The sequence below is a fragment of the Glycine soja genome, chromosome 16 (genome assembly GCF_004193775.1).
Source record: "Glycine soja cultivar W05 chromosome 16, ASM419377v2, whole genome shotgun sequence".
NCBI lineage: Eukaryota > Viridiplantae > Streptophyta > Magnoliopsida > Fabales > Fabaceae > Glycine > Glycine soja.
Genome location: NC_041017.1, coordinates 30210886 through 30232544, shown reverse-complemented (window position 1 = coordinate 30232544; position 21659 = coordinate 30210886). Strand labels below are relative to the sequence as shown.

The following is a 21659-nucleotide window of genomic DNA, read 5'->3' as shown; positions in this document are numbered from 1 at the left end:
TTGATTGAAATTTTCTAGATAGAAATCATTTATGTAAATATTCAAAAAAGAATTAAAAACAACAAGAAAATAAAGATTTAGCTCCCATCATCCGGTTACAATGTCATCGTTACACGATGAAACACCTCAACAAGGCTCTATCCTTTAGTGAAGAGTGACAAAATCGTTTTTAGTTACAAGTACACCCAATGATGCACTCAAGGCCAACTTGTCGATGGAAATTCCATAGTTAACACTCCCTGCTGGTTGATAGTATTGATGATGACTTGTTTACTATAACTTAAAATAGACATTTTACACCATTTTTAGAAGTTTTTTTTATTATAAGATTTTCATATTTGATTGAATTTTCTCAATTCTTCATAGCTTTTGCATCTTGTGTAAAACTTTCACTAAATAATTTGAGTCTTTTGTAAGTTTAGTGAGAGAGCTAGAGTTTGAAAATTCTATTTTTAATGGATATTCACTTTGGAGCTCAGATAAATAAGATTAAAAATAAATAAAATAAAATTATTATAATATCTTACACTATCCACATATCCCATTTATTTAAAAAAAAAAACAAAAATATAAAATTAATTTCATTTTTTAAAGTTTAAATATCTTTTTAGTTGTTGTAGTTTAACATTTTTTTTCTTTTCATCAATTTAAATATTATTTTTAGTTCTTATAAGTTTTGTTTATTTTGTTTTTCATTTTTAAAAGATTTAGATGACGCTAGTGAAAAATCACTATATAAATTGTTTAAAAGATGCAAAACAAAAAAAATATAATTTATAAGGACTAAAATAAAAAAAATTTCAATGAAAAAAACAAAAAATATTAAATTTTAAAGACTAAAAAATATTTAAATCCTTTCTTAATCATAAAAGCAATACAAGAATGATGTAAAAATGTGTAAAAATAATCAAAATATCATTGGTATATATATATATATATATATATATATATATATATATATATATATATATATTATATTAATTATCCTAAATAATAATATCATGAAAAAATAGTGAACAAGGATACTTAGATTCAAATAGCAATACGAGATTTGAGTAGTTCAAACGATAAGTCATTATATTTGAATTAGGGAAATGAGATTTCAGTGGTTTAACAAAGTTTAAAACTAAAAAATTGTAAGAAAAAAAAGCTCAAAATTTATTATCAGTTTTGTACAATACTCCTCAAGTCCAGTAAGAGGCTAATAATTAGTTTTTTTTATTGAGGCTAATAATCACCTAAAAATGGCAAAACTATTACTTTTGCATTTTTGGATTAAGCATGCGAGTATTAATTACTTAAAAAAAATGAAAAATTGGCTTTCAGCCTTTCACTTCTCATTAACATTTCTGGATTAATTATTTATGTAAAAACGTTTCTTAATTTTGAAGGAGAAAATAGCCTAGGCATATAAAATGTAAAACGATTTTATAATGTTATCTCATAACAATTTGTTATGTATAATAAATTTGTTAATTTTTTAATAATTATTTTAAAAGTTATACTAATTTTGATTAATTGATACGGTAAAATTTTATATATTAACAATACTAGACCATTAAACTCATTTTTAATTAATAATGAATTTTTCAATTGATTTAAGCATAACAAAGCATTTTAAAAAATAGAGTTTACTATTTTTATTTTTTAATTAATATTCTATAAATTAATTTAATTTTATCATCAATTTAATAATTTTCTATAAATAAAATACTTTTTATTTTTAAATTTTTATTTTATCATTTTAATAAGAAATAGACGATTGGTATAAAAAAAGGAAATATACGATTGTATTTTGTATCTCAATTATAAGAAACATAAAATTATATTTAAATATATTAATTATTAATTTTTTTTATATCTTTAATTTATTGTGGGTTTGTTAACGAAAGCATTCGCTTATTTCTCATGCAACCAAATGCATTTATGATCCTATTAATAATATAAGTAATAATTATTAATAAGAAAAATTATCTTTTAAATTATACATAGTGATATTGAATATAATTCCCTCTTAAAGTATTTAATAGTATTGAAGTATTCAATAAATAAGTTAATTTAATTAACTTTCTTAATCTTCATATATTAATTACTTATTTTTTTTTATAAAAGTGAGGAAATGTGATACTATATAAAATGAAGAAAGGTGATACTATCTATTTGCATTTAAAATCACGCAGAACACAAAATACTATTATCTTATACTTTTAATATCAACAATAATTTAAAAAGTTGTCATTAAATATTAGAAAAATAATTATATATTATCTTCAATCTATTATATTCAATTTTTTAATTCTAACAAGAATTTAAATATTTTTTAAGAATAATTTAAAATAATAATATATCAAAATATAAATTATTTACATAAATTTAGAATATAATTTATGTGTTAAAAGCATTTATTTATAAATTTTTTAATTAAATTATAATTTATATATCTAGAATTATTTATTTCCTATAAATTATAAATTTTGATAGCATAAAATAAACATTTAATCCGTATAATTTACAGAACAAAATACTAGTCAGAGAGAAACCGGAGGCAAGGAACCGGACAGAAAGGGGATGTGGCGGGAGAAATGAAACGGTAAATATACATATAGAATTAAAAAGGAATAATAAATAAATCTTTATTTTTTAATATAAATGTATTAGCAAATTATGTCATTGATATATTTTATAAAATATTATTTAATTATAATTTATTAACATATTTATATTAAAAAAATAAGAATATATACACTAACAAATCCAACAAGAATTAGTTAAAGTATACATTCTTATGTTTTTAGTACGAGTGTATTATTAATTTATATTATTGTGTATTTTAAGGTATGATTTAATTATAATTCGTTAACCCACCGATATTAAAAAAAAGATATCTACAGAAAACTCATAAATAAATCTCAATAAAAAATAGTAGTAATAAATAATAAGGTGCATTGAATAAAATAAAAAAATATTAAATAATGTTATCCACAAAAGCACATAGTTGTCAGATGAGTCATCGCGAAACTTGCAATGTCTCAAACCTAATCCAGTGAGACATGGACAGCCAACAGCTGTAACCCTCTTCTTCGCACGTGTCACGCCCGAAGCCCTAAACCCAATCCAACTCACAACCTTCCTCTCTCGTGTTTGGTTTCGTTTCAATTTTCAACACCTCAACAACAAAACTTCCAACTTTCATATTCCAACTCGTTAGTGTCCACGCTGGTAGAGTTTCCAACACAACAACACCAACACCAACACCAGCCACAGAAATAAGTTTGTGGAAAATAAGAAAACAACATTTTACTGTTGTTACCGTTCTACCTTGAGAACAACCTCAAACTCAAACACAACACAATAAGAGTTGTTTCGGTTTTTGCTATAGTAGTAATAGTACAATACAACTACTGCAACCATATCAAACCAAAGAAGCATTGTGTGGAATTATTGACTCAGAAATTTGAAAACCACTTTGTCCCATCCCACTTGGACTTCCACCTCACCCCTTTTTCTCAACGCCATGAAAATAGGTCAGGCTCTCTTTCTTTCTTCTCTCTCTCTCTCTCTCTCTATACTTTTTTTCTTCTTCTTTTGTTTCTGTGAATTGCTAAATACCAATTGCTCCAAGATCCGTGTTTGAAATTTGTGCTTTGCTTAATTAGTATATAGTATTCTCCTATTTATGTATCTCTTACTCTTCCAATTTTCTGCAACGTGATTTCTTGCTCTTTCTGCTTCTAGTACTTCGTTTGGTTTTGTTTCTATTCTTTAATTAGTTTATTCTTTAGTTCTTAAGAGCTAGCTGCTAAACAAAAAAATAAATAGATAAAATCTTTTGGTGAATGATAATATATATGGGTGGAATCTGAATTGTTTTGCTTTTAATTGTTGCTTGCTAAGGGAAGTAACTTTTTTTTGTGTATGTCTGTGTCTGGGGCATTCTCTAAAAGAAAATTATGGTTATTGAAGGACTTGCTTGATGTTATAGCTTATTATGCTTTCTGCGAATTTCACCAATTTTACCAAGATTTATCTTTTGATATATGGGGTTAAAAGTTTGGGTATGGTTTGGTTTGTTTTGTGGATCTAAAAGTGGAAGGAAATTATCATGTAGTGTAAAAATATAACATCATCTCATGGATAAGAACCTAGGCTTAAAGGGGAAATTTTGCCTTTGTTTTGACTAGATTTAGTGAAGATAAATAGATGATTTTCAAAAAATAAATAATTATATAGCTGAGAGGAACATTTCATTATTTCATATATATATATATATATATATATATGTCTTGAACTGTACTGTTTCCATTTCACTCTGTTCTGAAAAGAATAATAGATTGATCCAGAAAAACTAAGAGCATCACGATGATGTCAAGGTAGATAGGTGATAATATAGTATATAATAAAATACTGGTTTTAATTTGTGCCATCTAACAAAGCTGTAGCCAAGAATTACAATTGCATATATTGGATTTGAATTAACCTCATTAAGTGACCTAAAACACCATTGTCACTTGATACATAATAACCTTATATTATAATTCTGGACACAGTAGTCAATAGTCTGCTATAGCAGAGAACCGGAAAGGAGTGGCCCTGAACTGCTGTGAGATTCAGATAGTGGAGTGGTACTCAATAGTAGCCATTGTGGCCGCAATAGTGGATAAAATAGTGGCTTTACGTGTGCTATAGAGGTCCTATCACGATATAAATTTTAAAAACCATTTTTAACCCTGGAATACTGTTGCTCAGGGTTTTCTTGGGTATATATTCCACATGTTACCTCTGTTCTGTCCTTTGTTCCTTCACACTTTGAAACTTTTTTTTTTTCTTCGTGAGTTATGTTCTTCTTCCTTTAGACTTCCTAGATTGCATTCTGCTAATTTCTATCTAATTTGTGTTCTTTTTCTATTAATTTCACAAATATTTTTTTTTTATAATTTTTTTGACTTCATTACTGTGTTCTTATTGCTCCTAGATTGATGGTGATTGTGTGTGTAAACTGACTTATTATTTATCATAAATTTCTTTAATTTAGGGTGTTTTGTTTTGTTTTGATTATTTGTATGTGCAGTATATAGTGTTTATATTTTGTATTATAACATTTAAAAATTAAAATAGAGGTCATTCTGGTATTTCCAGAGTTGGCTGCTATGCATCGCTATCCAGGATTGCTAATATCATGATTCTAGATTCACATAACTGAAATTGCACTTACGAATATACACACATAAATATATAAATATATGCATAACAGATAATGTTGTATCCTTGTGTCTATTGCTTTCTGCTGCATTCAAGGTAATTAATCATAGGCATCTGGATGTCAGACAAAAATTTGAACATGTTTATGTTGTCTTGTCTCTTTTGTGCTTTCTTTCATGTAAACTGGAACAGAAATTGTCAAATGTATTGCATGCAAGGATACAATTTCATTATCTCCCGTCCATTAGTCAAAGTATGATTATGCATTAAGGCCTCAGTATTGCAGGGAATATATTAAAGTCTTCTTTTTATTAAAGTAAAAAATGTGGAACTTTGTTTCTTGAATTTTGAAGTTATGCTTCCTCTATAGAGTTTGTAGTTAAAAAGTCATTATGTAGTATGTACTCAAGAGCATAACTCAACGGCTCAGCTCCTCAAGTATTTTTGAAGATTGCTTGAGCCTAAGATTGAATCCCTGGCCCCTAGGTCGCTAGTTAATGGTTGAGTCCATCCAAGTTATCATCATCTATCATCATCTCAAGTTACAAGAGCATCAATTTCCAAACATAGAAATGGCTGCTTGGGTTTGGTTAGAGGAGAGAACTGGTAAATAGGTGGATGGAAATTAAAAAAAAAAAATCCAAATTTCATCAATTGAAGAGTAGACTGGTCACCCTCTTGATGTAAATTTCTTCCATTTGTAAAAGAAATGCTTAATTACTTGTTTCTTTGGTGAATGAAGCACTCAGAATAATATTTTAAACTCCAATTTTGCAGTAGATTTGGTAGTTGCTGCTATTTAGTCCAATAAGTGTATTGCCTTCTAATTTATATTTTTGTATTCAGTGTGTTTTCTGACATGGGAATCTATTCAACTTGATCTTATGACCTCCACAGATATCAGCAATTGATCAAAGGTCTTTTTGTTTTTGTGGCTCTGAGAGGGGAGTGATTCTAAACTAATATATATGGGGGCTGGGGAAGAGAGCACAGCTAAATCTTCTAAATCATCTTCATCAGCTCAGGTTTTTCCCCTACTATCTCCATGCTCTTTTTTCTTTTCCTTGTCCTTTCTCTTGTGTCTCCTTATCTTCTCAGTTTACTTTAGCAGGATACACCAACAGCACCTGCATATCCTGATTGGTCAAGCTCCATGCAGGTAGTGGAATATATGTTAGATTGGTTCATCAGGCTTTCACTTCTGCTGAAGCTCTTTTGCAGCAGATAAATTATGTGCTTAACTAATGCATTTGCTTCTTATTTAGGCCTATTATGCTCCTGGAGCCACTCCTCCTCCCTTTTTTGCCACAACCGTTGCTTCCCCAACTCCCCATCCCTATTTATGGGGAGGCCAGGTAAATGTAGTAAATCATTTAGGATAATATATGCTATTATACTTTATAGAAGTGAATCGTCTTATTTACAATTTTGTTAATTTTTCCAGCATCCTTTGATGCCGCCATATGGGACTCCAGTCCCATATCCAGCTATATATCCTCCTGGGAGTATCTATGCTCATCCTAGCATGGCAGTGGTAAACCACTTTCTCACTCTTTAATCCCTTGAATGCCTCTATGCCTGAGCAGAAAAGGATCAATTTCTCGTCTGCTTGTAGGCAACTATGTATGTTCACTGCCTTTACCTAGTTGGGCATTTTAACTCACAATCTTTCCTTTTTTTTTTTTTTTTCTTAATCATTATGCTAGACTCCAAGTGCTGTCCAGCAAAATACAGAGATTGAAGGGAAGGGAGCTGAAGGAAAATATCGGGACTCATCCAAAAAATTGAAAGGACCTTCTGCAAATACAGCTTCCAAAGCAGGAGAAAGTGGAAAGGCAGGCTCAGGTTCAGGCAATGATGGCATATCGCAAAGGTTTGGCAAATATCTGGTTAATTTTAGATCTTTTGTTGTTTCTTCCTCAGTTTCTCTTCAATTTGCATTTCTAATATGGATTTCCATTAAAAAATTATTAAACAGTGGTGAAAGTGGTTCAGAGGGTTCATCAAATGCTAGCGATGAGAATACTAACCAACAGGTATGTAACAGATTATCATTAGTACATGTGCTTTAACTCACTTTTCAAAATAATAACATGCTGAAATCTAAACAGGGTCTCTTTTTCCTTTTACAATTATCTGTCTGTTTTTAGATGCTTGCAGCTACAGTCGGAATTGAATTGGTTTAATTAAAAACATCTCAATCTTTTTCTAAACTGTTTTTGGCTTTGGTCTGATGACTTCTCCGTAGGAATCAGCTGCAAATAAGAAGGGAAGCTTTGACCTGATGCTTGTTGATGGTATGCATCACATTCATTCCTGATTATTTTTTTTCCCCCTTCTCAATTGCCGAGATGAGTTGACATTTCCATCAATCTTTCAGGAGCCAATGCACAGAACAATTCTGCTGGTGCTATTTCTCAATCTTCTGTGCCTGGAAAGCCTGTTGTCCCAATGCCAGCAACTAATCTTAACATTGGAATGGACTTGTGGAATGCATCTTCTGGTGGCGCTGAAGCTGCAAAAATGAGACATAATCAATCTGGTGCCCCGGGAGTTGCCCTTGGTGATCAATGGGTACAAGTATGACACCTCTGTTGTTTTTTTAAGAAATTGTTCTGAACACGTTTTGCTTTGTGTGATGATTATTTTACATCCTTATGCGTAATTGCGTATACTAATATATTTTGAAAGAAATGATTTTGTTGATACAGTAGATTTTGTTACCACATATGGACATCCATTATCATATTTCCATCATTGCATTTTATGTTAGCTGCCTATACCTGACCAAGCCTTGGTTGGAAGGGGAATGGAGGGAAACAAGGGCACTTAAATCCATCCCCTCCCATTTTTGCCTCTCCTCCAGTATTAGGAGGATTTGGTAGGAAGGAAAAATGCTTGAAGTTAATAGACTGTATTGACTAAATTATCTTTTGTTTAAATACTTGAGTTTATTGGCATTAGGCTTATTTACACTTATGGTCTCTCTACTATCATCAAAATTCGATTTTGGTATCTCTATTTTTAATGTGAATTTAATCCCCCTATTGTTTTAATTATGCACTTTTGGTTCATCTGTTAATTTGATATAAAAAATTTAATAGATATGCTGACGTGACACTCTCATTTGCTCCCTTGTAGCATGGCTATACTGATATGGCACTCTCCCGTATAGTCATGTCAGCATTTTCCATTAAATATTAGACATCAAGCTGACAAATGGACCAAAATTGTACAATATTTGTGCAAAAAAAAGGGGGACCAAAATCGAATTCTAAAGGAGTCTAAAAGTGTAATTTAGTCTTAAAACTACCGCAAAATTAGTTATTGTTTCTCCCTTCCCCTCCCTCCCTCCTCTCATTTGAACCTAATGTAAAATGGCTATGCTTGATTTTGGTAGGATGAACGTGAGCTGAAAAGACAGAAGAGGAAACAGTCAAACCGAGAGTCAGCCAGGAGGTCAAGATTACGCAAGCAGGTGACTTTCTAATATCTATTTCGTGCACCCTTGTTAGGCAAGAGACCAGAAGTATCCTTAATTGCATCGTATTTGGAGGGTAGAACCTAGAGGATATACTATATGACTATGCATATTCATACTACCATTTTATAATTGACAAGAGAGAGAAAATGATGTGTTTTACATTTCTTGTACCAACCAGGCTGAGTGTGAAGAGTTACAAAAGAGGGTGGAATCGCTGGGAGGTGAGAATCAAACTCTCAGAGAAGAGCTTCAGAGACTTTCTGAAGAATGCGAGAAGCTTACATCCGAAAATAATTCTATCAAGGTAGATTTCTGTTACCATTCTGCCTTCATCAGCATTGGCCTTTATTTCCTTTTGTTGTGAGCAATTTAAAGGTTAACATGTCTCAGCTCATGACCTCAAATTTTATCTTCTGAACATGATTCCTTTAAACAGGAAGAGTTGGAGCGGTTGTGTGGTCCAGAAGCAGTTGCTAACCTGGATTAAACAGCAACACATTTCAGTTCCTCAGTGTAGTGTTTGATGGTAACGGCAAAATTTGATAGATTCTTAATTAAGACGAATCTGCAGCTGGAATTTTCTTATCAATGGCCCGGCCTTCTTAATTGAGAATAGGATATAATGTTTTTTTTTTTCTTTGTCATACTAATTTATATCATTAACCCTCAATTGTAATTGCCCTTGTGATTTTACATGTCATTTGTTTGTAATATTAACCAGTACCGTAGAATAGAAAATGTAGGCTACTTGAGCACTTTTTGTTTAGAACTTAGTATTGCAAGTGATGTTAAGAATCCTGCTTCAACTTTTCAAATCTTCACTAGTTGACTATGGAGTCATTTTTGTTCTACTATGCATGTGCTTGAGCTGATTGATGAAGCAAGGTATAACTCTTTTTACATTCGATTTTATATTTGAACTACGATTTGACACATTCGTAGAAGTTTTGAAAGCTACCCGTTGGTGAGTGGTTTGCATATTTTTGTGAGGATGCATCTTTTAGATTAATATAATCTTGGATTTTTTTCATTATCTTGTGTGGCAAAACTTTTACGATGACAATAACCTTTTTGTTTTCCTCCAAAGACAAAATAGCCTTTTTAAATAAGGAGGATAAAACAAAGTGGCTGATTGTTTATTGTGTTTGAGTTTTAGTGTCATCCAATGGAATCCATTTTAAATTCAATTGTAACACTTATACTACTTCTTCGTTTGTGTATTGGAAAGTACAATTTGAATGTCATTCTAATGAATCCAAAAGCTTTCACCACGGAATTTATTTTGTGCAAAATAAATATAAGTTGTTTATTATTTGAACAACGTGTTGCGTTACGTTACGTGAAACAAAAGATTACTTGGCGATCCTTCATTTTGGTGAAGTAAAAATAGATAAAAGAGTGAAGAAGTAAATGACACTTATCGATGTCACGTGCATTACGTTACGTGAGAGAAATATTATGTTTCAAAACTTCTATTGAAGAAGTAAACTAAAACTTTTTCCTTTTTTATAAATTTCAAAACGAATAAATGACCAACTAGTGAAAGTTTTCTATTGGGTTTAGATATGATCTTTAATCTTTTAAAACATTATGGTTTCATCACAAATTAATATTAAATCTATGTATAATAAATTTGTTGATTTGCAATAATTATTTCAAAAGTAACATGTTATTGAACAATTATTAAAACGGTTATTGAAAAATGAGTGAAATATTAAAAAGGTCCCACAAATTAATGGGAGCAGACAAAATACAAACATTTCATGAGAAATGAGAGTCATGTGGAACACGAGAGGCGGTTGTTCCTGCTGTAGCTTTCAAGGTTAATTTTTCCTACTAGACCAAGTAAAGTCATTTTAAAAAGTGTTTTCTCTAATGTCATAATTTATTTAGAACAACCAAAATAGCTCTTGTACCTTATGTTTTAGTAAACATTCATAGAGATTTGTGTTTACTATGAACAACCGAATTAGAAATTCCAAAAAAATTAATTACTTTATTTTCTTCTTCATTTTCTTTTACCGCGACTACACTATTTATCTGTGTATTCTAGTTGGGGTGGAGGATTTGAGTTGAGTGAATAGTTTGAGTGGTGAAACTTGTAGAATGTGACCATGGAGATGACGGTGACGTTAAGTACGATAAAGAGGTAAGAAGTCTTGAAGTACGAGATAAAAAGTTCTAAACATTTGCCAAAGGAGATGGGTGGGGGCGACTAGAAGAGATAACTTGAAGGTCCTCTTAAATTAAACACCAACAAATAAAGCCCTGCTTAATGAGAAATCTCCCTTAAAAGAAGCTTGAAATGACAAGTAAAAATGATTGGTTGTTTACTTCAACATTTTCTTCTTCCCAATTGAAACGATTGGAAAGATAAAAATCTTAACACTTTTGTTTAAGCTCACTCACACTCCCTAAAAAGAGTGTTTCAATATGAACTTTTGTTAATTAGAAACCTCTCAAAATGGAGGCTTAAATTGGAAAGAGAAATAATGTTAATTATTCATTTCAATACTTTTTACTTTTCAATTGATACGATTCAAACCATTTTCTTTTTTTACACAAATAATACAATTCAAGCAGTAACAAAATAAAACAATATTCAAGCAAAAAATTCCAACATGAAAAGTCCATCATCAATAACCAGAACATAGAGCAAAATTACATCATCCAAATTCAACTAAGAAAAATGAATAAAATTTCAGCATCAAACTTCAACTAAGAACGATATTTAAATGTGAAATTACTAAGTAGGTCCATAAATTAGTTGAGACTTTTCAAATAGATCTCTAAACTATTTTTTTATTTGGGTCCTTCATTTTGCAAATTATTTTTAACTTTTTTTACAATTTCAAACCACCAAGGGACCTACCAATATAGTTTTGGGCCTAAAAAATTTAATTTAGGAACCCATTTCAAAATTCCCAAATGATTTAAGGATCTACTTAACAATTTAACCAATATAAATCAACGAAGTAAAGTTTTAACACCATAGAGCACCTAATACTAACGATAATGACAAAAAAACATCAATGAACATAATCAAAGCAGCTGTTAGAGGACAAATTGAGCCTAATTGAATGGGTTGATCCAAACATCCATAATTAAGGTCGAGTTAGGCCTGAAAAAACCAATTAGACTACCCATAGCGATCTGGATGGACTAGTAAAATGTAAGCCTGACAAAAATTGGACTTGTTTTTTTACCTGTTAAATTATTTGGCAAATGCTATATTCCCTTTCCTTTTTTCCCTAAAGTACACTCCCCTTTTATTTTAATTTCAATTTTTTACTGTCATTATTACTCTCTATAGCCAAAATATCCGTTGTTTAATCATTATTTCAAAAAGTAATTTTCAAAATGTTGCTTTAATTTTTTACTTTTAGAAATTAATTTTTAGAGTGCAAAATCTAGAACAGCCTTCTAGAACTTACTTTCTAGAATACAACAATAATATAGGAAACTACTTTCCGGATTTTTTTTTTTTTAGATTTTGTGTTTTGGAACATACTTTCTGAAATAAAAATATAAAATAGTATTCTAGAGAGTACTTTTTGAAATTGAAAACAAATGACATTTCAAAAAGTCATTGCATCAAATTTAATTTTTAATTCTTTCCTTCATAGCTTTATGTCTTTTAATTATGCATAAATCACAAAAAAAGAGCATAAACATATTGTGTTTGAGAGCTTGAAGGATGAAAAAACCTAATGTTAGAGATAAACAATCTAATGAAAAAGAGGAAGAATGTGCGACAACGTGAGAGAAAGAATAAGGTTTTAAAAAAAGTCATTTAAGTCATAACGAAATTAAAATAGGAAAGGAGAGCATATTTAAAAAAAAGGGAGTGGATATAACATTTAAGTCATATATGTATGATTTTATATTTTAACACATTTAATTTAATTTATTTTTAGTTAGGATCGATTTGGCTCACTAGCTCAACATAGATTCAAAATGGACCAACAAATTTGCAGCTCAAAATAAATTCGACCGGCTCAACCTGGTTCAAGTTTGACATCGAATTAGTTGTCGTTGATTTAAGCAGACATTAAAGAGATTCATTTTTAAAATAAAATACTTTTTAAACCTTTACATTTAGATTTGCATCGTCCTGGTATTGAAACGAATCCTACATGTGTGCTCTAAAACTACATCTTATTGTATATTCAAATTATATTGATAATGGTTACACTAAAACTAGTATTATAGTCTATGCCATGTAGGAGTCAATTTTGAAATATAAATTTTATGATTATAATTAATTACATTAAAATCATAAAAATTTATCCATATCATTTAATTAAAATAAATGACAATCAATATATAAATTATAAGGACAAATATGTATATCATAAAGAAATACATATTAATAGATATTGAAAAGAGATAGAGTTTGAAGAAGATAAATCAACAAAGTACTAAAATCTTTAGAGAAGAAGAGGATAGTACTTTAAGAAGAAAAAAAATATTGAAATGAAAGTGAATATGTGAGAGTGAAGAAAATGGATGTCTAAAAAATAGTTTTACACGTTTGTGTGTGTGAATTTTATACGCTTGTGTGGGTGTGAATTTTACGCGTTTATGTATGTGTTATTCATTAGATTTTAAAAAATAAATAATAATGATTAACAATAATTTTTTTTAAATTATTCCTAAAAATAAGTGATCCCTCCCATATGAGATGAGACTTACTCCATAAGTATTTAGACTTAATCCCAATCATGGCCCTTCATTCTCTTTAATATAACAACTAATAAGAATTTAGAGTCACATGGATTTTCTTTCCTGACTTTATCTCTTCTTTATTTTTCCTCCTTGTACTCCAAAGGAAAAAAGCAGGGGCAATACAGAAGCCTGCAAGTTTCTGCCTTTTCTTCAGACACTAGCAACATGCCTTGCGCTGTCCTCACTTGCTTGCACTTATAGCAATTGAAAGTCCTTTTTGTTTTTTGTGATTTTTCGTACACCCTTCTCTTCAAGGTAAAGAAGGTTCGAAATCTATATAGTGGATGAATGTGATATGGTTATGTTTTTATGTATATTGCAAATGATAGTTTAAGTTTGATACTTGTTTTTTTTTCTAATTGTTGGTGCCTTCGTACTTCCCTAATTTCTTTATGGGAAAGATTTACTCTTGGTGATAGATGGGCAATACTATCGAGATATGGAACTGGATAGGCATGGTAATTACAATGATTTTACAAAAAAAAAAAAAATACAATGATAAAAAAACTAAACAAATTGCAAATACACCTATAGCTGTTGAGATGATTGGGCAGTTTTTGCTAGATAATTTTCAAGGATCCTTTACTTGGCTCACCAAAATCTCTGAGGGATGCCTCGAGCAGAGACACGAACGGGGAAGATAGAAAATGCCCTTTAGTTTCAAAATGAAAATTATGGAAGAAGACATAAAATGGGGACCGGTAAGATGTGTTTAAAACTCATGAAAAATAAGAGAGCCTATGACTAAGAAAGAAGACGGCAAAATTAGGTGTGGTCTACAAATATCGAGGAGCGTGTTATAAACTTAGGCAATGGAAAGAGGATTAGAGGAAGGTAATGCGTGTTTGGGAAGAAAGTGCCAAAGGTTGGACCTTGGAGCTTTGATAAGCAAATACTCATTCTCAATGTGATAGAGGGTGAAAACCCAACAACTATTCCTTTGTTCAACATCCCGTTATGGATTCAAATACACATATTGCTTCTGGGTTTCAAGTCCCAAGGTGTGGGGAAAAGTATAGGAAGCATCTGGGGAAATTCCATTAGTTCAATGACATTAACAACTTAAGTTATTGGCGTCCTTTTATGAGAATTAGAGTGTTGATTGATGTTGGAAGACCACCAAGATCAAGAAAACAGGAGGGGAATCCACAGAAGTTCACATAAAATATGAAAGGTTAGGCCCCTTTTTGTTACTTATGTGATCTAATGGGCCATATGGATGATAGTTGCAGGAAGTTGTTATCTATTGCCAATGATGATGGTGTTCGAAAATGGGGGCGAGAACTAAGGGCTGACCCGAGAAACTCAATCTCGGCCATGGCATCAAGATACCTTTGGCAAGGTGCTCTGACAAGTCTAGACACAATCAATGAGCATGATTCAGTTACTGAAGGCGGAATCCTTGGAAACAAATGCGAAGGGGACAAGGCTTTAAATGCAAATATTTTGGCACAAGAAAAACATGCGGATTTCATGGCTGTAGTTTTTCATAATCCAAAGATGATCATGAAGCCATCATTACAACAATCAACTACAATTATTGCTCTATATCAAAACAAGATTAAAACTCCTTATCATGATGTGATTATGGACGTTGAAAATGAGGTTGAAATAATAGTAGGAGATTAAAAATAAAAAGGAGGCTGGAAGGCAACAATCACCGGCCTATACCCTTATCAACAAACCTTAATCCTAGTCCAAATACCATTCCTCCCCCTAAACCTAATCCTATGTCAAACCACTCCCTCACTTCTTCTTCTTCTAATCCAAACCTTCACCCAAACCCAAACACTACCTATTCAAACCTCTCGACCAACCAAACCCACACAAAGACAACCAACCCTCACCAAAACATTACTTATCCAAACACCATACCAAATCCAAACCACACAATAGCCTTGCCCTATCACCTAAGGTCGTCCCCAATCTTCCACAATTGTCCTAACCTTCTCTGACAAAACTTGAGCAAACTTTTTAAATGGCAAGCCCTGGCAACGAGGCCTGCGAGGGACAATGAGTATCCTCAATTGGAATTGTTGGGACCTGGGTAGCCCGAGTGCAATTCTTATCCTCCGTGACCTAATCTGAGCTTACCACTTGGATATGATTTTCCTCTCTAAAACCTTAGTCAATTCTCGTCGTATAGAAGATATAAAAAAACCTCCTTGGGTTTGAATCTTGTCTTTTTATTGATGTCAATGGTAGGAGAAGAGGTCTGGTCTTTCTTTGGAAACACCCTTTTGATTGCACCTTCACAAATTATTCCTCAAATTTCATAAATGTTGACGTTCACATAAATGACTCTCCCCCTTGGTGTCTAACTGGCTTTTATGACTTCCCTGAAAAAGAAAAAAAGAAGAAACTCATGGAACCTAATTAGAAATCTCTCTCATTCTAGCCCCTCCCTTGGTGCATTATAGGGGATTTCAATTATCTCCTTTTCCAAGATGATAGCAATTGAGACCACCCAAACTATTTCATTCAATGGTTTTGGGATGCTATCACAGATAATGGCCTCCATGACCTTCCTATGGAAGGGTATAAATTTACATGGTCAAGAAGCAAAGGGAAGTCAAATGCCATTAAGGAAAAGCTAGACAAAGCACTTGCCAATCGTGATTGGCTTGATATGTTCCAAAACTTTAAATTTCTCAACACCGTTGCTTCTAAATATGACCATTCACCTATTCATCTTGTTCTTGAATCAAATTGCAGAAATTATTTTTGAAAGTCTTTCTATTTTTGAGAACTCAGGGCTTTTGGAACAAACCCTTAATGTTTTCATTGAAGAAGGGTGGGAAAATGGAACCAATGGTGATCTTATCTATAAGCTAGAGAGTTGTTCATCATACATGTACTCTTGGGGAAGACACGTGAAAGTGGTTTTCAAAGCACATATTGATCAATGTTGTAAAGAAATGGAAACTCTCTGTGAATCATCAACTGATGAAGTTGCACATCAATATGTCATTGCATGAGACTAATTGAACAACCTGATTGCTTAAGAAGAGGCGTATTGGAGACAAAGAGCAAAGGTGTATTTGGCTGAGAGACGTGGACATCAACTTAAATTTTTTTCACTCTTTTTCACAACAACGAAAAAGATGAACAATATGTTGGGTTGGCCAGGAATCTAGAAAGGAGGGTTGAATAGATTCCTTCGAAAACTTTATTGCTTAATTTCTTAATTCAATTAAAATGACCCCTTTTGATTGATCAAAGTTTTCTCAAAAGCTTGTCACAAAAAGGTTATTACAACCAAGAAAGTAATGAAATCAATATCATATGAAAAACACAATTTTATGGCCCTTTAAGATCAATTCCATTACCTAGATTGAAATACAAGACCAAGGGTTAGGGAAAGAGAGAATCACACACAAAATTTATCTTGGTTTAGTCCCCAAGAGAACCTACATTTATTTGTTCTAAGACCCCTTAGAATTTCCACTAATAGAGAATCAAGTACAAATACTATGCATATTCTATTCCTTAATTCTACTATTCCCTTAAACTTTACAAGAGAAAGAACAAGAGTTGAAACCCTATCAACTCACACAAATCATTGGTAACCCTAACCAAGATTAGAAACAAGGAAGAAATCATAATTGGATTGAATACACTTTTATGTGTAGATCAATTGTTGGGAGATTCGAGAAATTCTATTCAGACAGGGAACAAAAGATGATAGAAGGAGAAGATAGATATTTCATAAAATTGATAAGTTTATTGTGAATAAAAAAATTTACAATGAAATAGTATGTCGAACACCCAAACACCTTCAACATTGAGTACTCAATTGGTTTGATAGACCACACCTCAATAAGGGTCTTGAAGTTTATGGCAATGGACGATGAATCATTCATGAGATAACATGTGTTGTTGATTGTCTAAACCCAAAAACTCTTATTCAATCTTAAATTGGATGACATTCATCTAGCCCTTTCCAACAAGGTCATGTTCATTCTTTCAGCTACTCTATTTTGTTGTGGAGTATAACGTACAATATGTTATCTTGTTATGCCTTCATTTCTACATAATTCATTGAACTTAGTAAAATAGAATTCCAAGCCATTGTCAATCCAAAGATACTTTATTGTCTTACTTGTCTGATTCTTCATAAGAATATTCTAATGCTTGAAAAATTTGAAAGCTTTAGATTTCTGCTTCATCATGAATACCCATGTCATCATGGAGTAATCATCAATGATGGAAAGGAAATACCTTGCCCTTCCTAGTGATGGAACTCTCAAAGGCCCCCAACAATCAAAATGGACGTAGTCCAACATGGCCTTTGTTGTGTGCATAACATTTGGGAACTTTGTTTGATGTTGCTTCCCATAGATGCATTGCTCACAAAACTGAAGATGTTCCACCTTGTGATTTAGAAGTAAGTCTCACTTGCTCAGAATATCCAAACCTTTTTCACTCATGTGGCCCAGACACAGATGCCACCAAGAATTATCAGACGAGCCATTGGACGCATGGATTCTAGATTGTGTAACAGTAGAGGCAGAGCCTGTCACAGTGGACCCCTAAAGGATGTAATAATTTCCTTGCTTGGTTCTCTGAATTACCACAAACTTCTCTTTTCCTCTAATTTGCATAACTCCACCTTTAACCCAACAAGAAAAACCTTTCAAATTCATGGCACCCACAGATACAAGATTTTTCTTAAGCTCTGGAATGTGACAAACTTCAATTAAGGTTTTAACAACACCATCATGCATTCTGATTTGTACAAAACCTATACCTACAAATATACATGAAGCATCATTAACCATGAGGACGTTACCACCAAACTTCTCATATGTCACCAACTAATGTCTTTGAGGACACATGATAAGAACAACCCGAGCCCAATACCTACTGTTCAAAATGTTGTTATTGTTGTTCGTCAACAACCAGAACCAAATCACTTTTTTATGAGGAGTCATTCTTAACAAGAGTAGCAACAAATATTTCCTTGCTTTCTTTGGACAATCTCACATCCAATGACCTAATTATTTGTAGTAGTTGCAGATGTCCTTAAGATCATCTTTGCTCTACTTACCATCTTTTCCTTTATTTTTCTTTTGCTCTTTAGCAAAACCAGTCACTGATAATCTAGATGTAGAAGCTTCATCACCATTCCCGGATGTCTTTAGTTGAAGCTCTCTAGAATAAACATTATACTTGACTTCTTCAACAATAGTGGAGTCCTTGCCTACACTAATAAAACTCACAAAATTCTCATAGAAGGGAGGAAGAAAGGCTAACATAATCATTTCTAGATCTTCATTTTCCATCTTAACATCAAGGTTGCCTAGCTCCTTCAAAAAAAAGTTTAGCTTATCAAGATGCTCCTTCAGTGGCATACCTTCCCTCATTCGGAGGCCAAATAGATGTTGTTTCAAAAGAAACTTGTTACAAATTAATATCGTCATAAAGAGTTTCTCTAAATTGAGCCAAAGCCTAATTATAGTCAGTTCTTCAAAAACTTCATAAAGAGTCTCATCAAACAAAGAGAAGATAATTAATGAATGTGTCTTTTCCTCTTGTAACTCAAGCACCGACTTATCAATCTTCGACAGTTGACCAAAGAGAAGAGCCCATATGCCTTGTTCTTTCAACAAGGCTTACATCTTGAGACACCAAAGGTTAAAGTTATTCTTCCCTATGATTTCTCAATCTTGATTGTGTTGACCATCATCTCAAATATAATCTCGAAGACACGACACAAACAAATAACAAACAGAATGATTAATCACTTATGACTTGATCTACCATGAAACAAATGCATAACTTATCTTGAATCAAAGCTCTGATACCAATTTGTTGGAAGGATTTGAGAAATTCTATTCAGATAGGAAAGAGAGATATTGCACAAAATTAGTAAGTTTATTGCAAATAACATAATTTAAAATGAAAGGGTTCAAAATACTCTCGATCTCACTGAACCCAAAATACAAAGCTCCTTATAAAGGAGACAACAAGTAACTATCTAACCAAAAGTAGTTACAACATAACCTATGTTAATGAACCACCATATTAGACATTTCTTTCTATGTGATTGGATACTCCACTAGACTATAGATAATTAGACAACCTATATAGAAGACAAGAGTATTGGACCAGACGACTACTGCCATCCACCCTATCTCTATCATCCATCGTCCAACAATTAACATCAACATCTTGAAGCTCTTATTCAAAGAATGATCAAATCATGATGAACAATGAATGAATCTTGATCAGCTTAAATCTCCACAAGAAGTGCAATAGAAATCCCTCAGTTGACCCTCTTGAAGTAATTTCTCAAAGATAAAAATGTGTCAAGAGTCTCTAATGAAAGAATAAGTGAGGGTATTTATAATTTTAATAGACAAAATATGTTTAATCAATTATCAAACTAGGTAATCGATTAATACATTAAAATCTCTCTTGTTTTGCATTTCTAGAAACGTGGCAATCGATTACAAGAAATGGTAATCAATTATCTTATTTCAAATAGAGAGCTTGTCATGCTTCTTTGCTTTTTGGATTAATTGATTATCAATGTGATAATTGATTATTTCAACCACATAGAGGACTCCTTAAGTTTCCAAACCCATTTAATCGATTGCAATAAATGGTAATTGATTATCTTAAGCTACAAAGCTTGTTTTCTTTTGAAACTGGTACATATAATCAATTACAAAATTGATAATTGATTAATTTGATACTTCTAGCCAAATTTCAAGTAGAAGATGGTTTTTTCCTTGTTCTAACACTTTGTAATGGATTACAAAAATTTGCAATCGTTTATATGGTGTTGAACTTAATGCTTCTAAGAAACTTAGAGATTAATTTAGTTGTCTAACATATTTGAATCATACTAAGTTTGGATATAAGAAAAACTATAACTATATCAAGCATTATGCCTAGTCTAAAAACATACAATACAAATGCCACATCTATTAAAACTTGTTTGGAATTTTAAAATCATGGAACCAAAACCTAAGGGCTAACATTCAAGAGTTCAAACTTGAATTAACATAATATATTTTCTATCTTACTCATGAAGATGTCATAGTTGTGAAAGACCATAATACAATTTGTAATGTTGCAAAGTTTTATTTTGATAACTCATATTTTGGTTCTAATGTTGAGTTGGATGAAGTAATAAATTATGTTCCCCTCTACTTGTCATTTGATGATAAATTTTCCTTGCTTTCTCCTTTTATTTATGAATTCAAAAATGCCCTTTTTTAGATGGATTCCAATAAATCTCCTGGTCCAGATGGCTTGAACCCAACCTTCTACAAAAAAAAAAAAATAGAATCTATGTAGCCTTGATATTTTACAACTACTACATCTTGGCTACAAAGTGGATCATTCCCTCCTTAAATTAACCAAACCTATATTGTCTTTATCCCAAAAATTTCAAACCCTACAACCATGAAGGATTTTAGACCTATTTCTCTTTGTAACGTCCTTTACAAAATTATTTCAAAACCCTAGGCAACCATCTCAAACCTTTATTGCATAAATGTATCTCTAAGGAACAATATGCTTTTGTAGAGGGTCATTCTATCTTGGACAATGTTCTTATTGCTTCTGAAATCATCCACCGCATGAAATGTAAAACTAGAGGCAAAGCTGGTGGGGTGGCTCTAAAAATTAACATCAGTAAGGATTTTGATAGGCTTCAATGGCAATGCTTGTTTAGTTTGATGGGGAAAATGGGTTTTGATGCAAAATGGATTGGTTGGATAAAGATTTGCTTAGAAACTATTAAATATTTAGTCAAGGTTAATGAGGATTTTGTTGGTCAAATTTCTCTAGGGACTTAAATAGGGTGACCCACTATCACCCTATCTTTTTATTCTTTGCACAATGGGAATTTCTTCCATATTGAAACACTTTGAGAGAAAAATGAAAGATTCATGGTATTAAGGTGTGTAGAGGTCCCTTACCCTCTCACACCTATTTTTTGTTGATGATTGTTTTCTGTTTAGTAGGGCAAATGAAGGAGAAATAACCACTCTGATTAATATCCTTGACATATATGGAAGGGCTTCTGGACAACTGATAAGTTTCCATAAATCTGAGGTATTTTTTCGGTTTCAACACTAGAAATGATTTAAGACAATCTATTATGTCATTCATGAGTGTTTCTAATTTCATTGGAACTGGAAAATATCTTGGTCTCCCTTCTATTATTGGTAGAAAAAAGAAAGTTTTTTTTTTGGTTTTTTGAAGGATAGGCTCTAAAAATGCATCAATCACT

At 31.9% G+C, this 21659-nt stretch overlaps 1 protein-coding gene across 4 annotated transcripts; it reads left to right on the top strand.

Moving 5' to 3' along the window:
- The first annotated feature begins 3130 nt into the window (after nt 1-3130).
- Nucleotides 3131-9537, top strand: LOC114390562 (G-box-binding factor 1-like). 4 transcript variants are annotated; one of them, XM_028351328.1, is made up of 12 exons: nt 3131-3524; nt 6097-6224; nt 6308-6358; nt 6465-6554; nt 6644-6733; nt 6906-7072; nt 7178-7235; nt 7448-7496; nt 7580-7779; nt 8600-8677; nt 8862-8987; nt 9120-9537. In XM_028351328.1, exons 2-12 carry the CDS (start codon nt 6168-6170, stop codon nt 9168-9170), a joined length of 1017 nt encoding a protein of 338 aa, XP_028207129.1. In that variant the 5' UTR covers nt 3131-3524; nt 6097-6167; the 3' UTR covers nt 9171-9537. The 4 variants fall into 4 exon arrangements, with proteins under 4 accessions (XP_028207129.1, XP_028207132.1, XP_028207131.1 ...); XM_028351331.1 differs by having other exon boundaries at nt 3132-3524; nt 6046-6224; nt 6311-6358; XM_028351330.1 differs by having other exon boundaries at nt 3133-3524; nt 6311-6358.
- The last annotated feature ends 12122 nt before the right edge of the window (nt 9538-21659 follow it).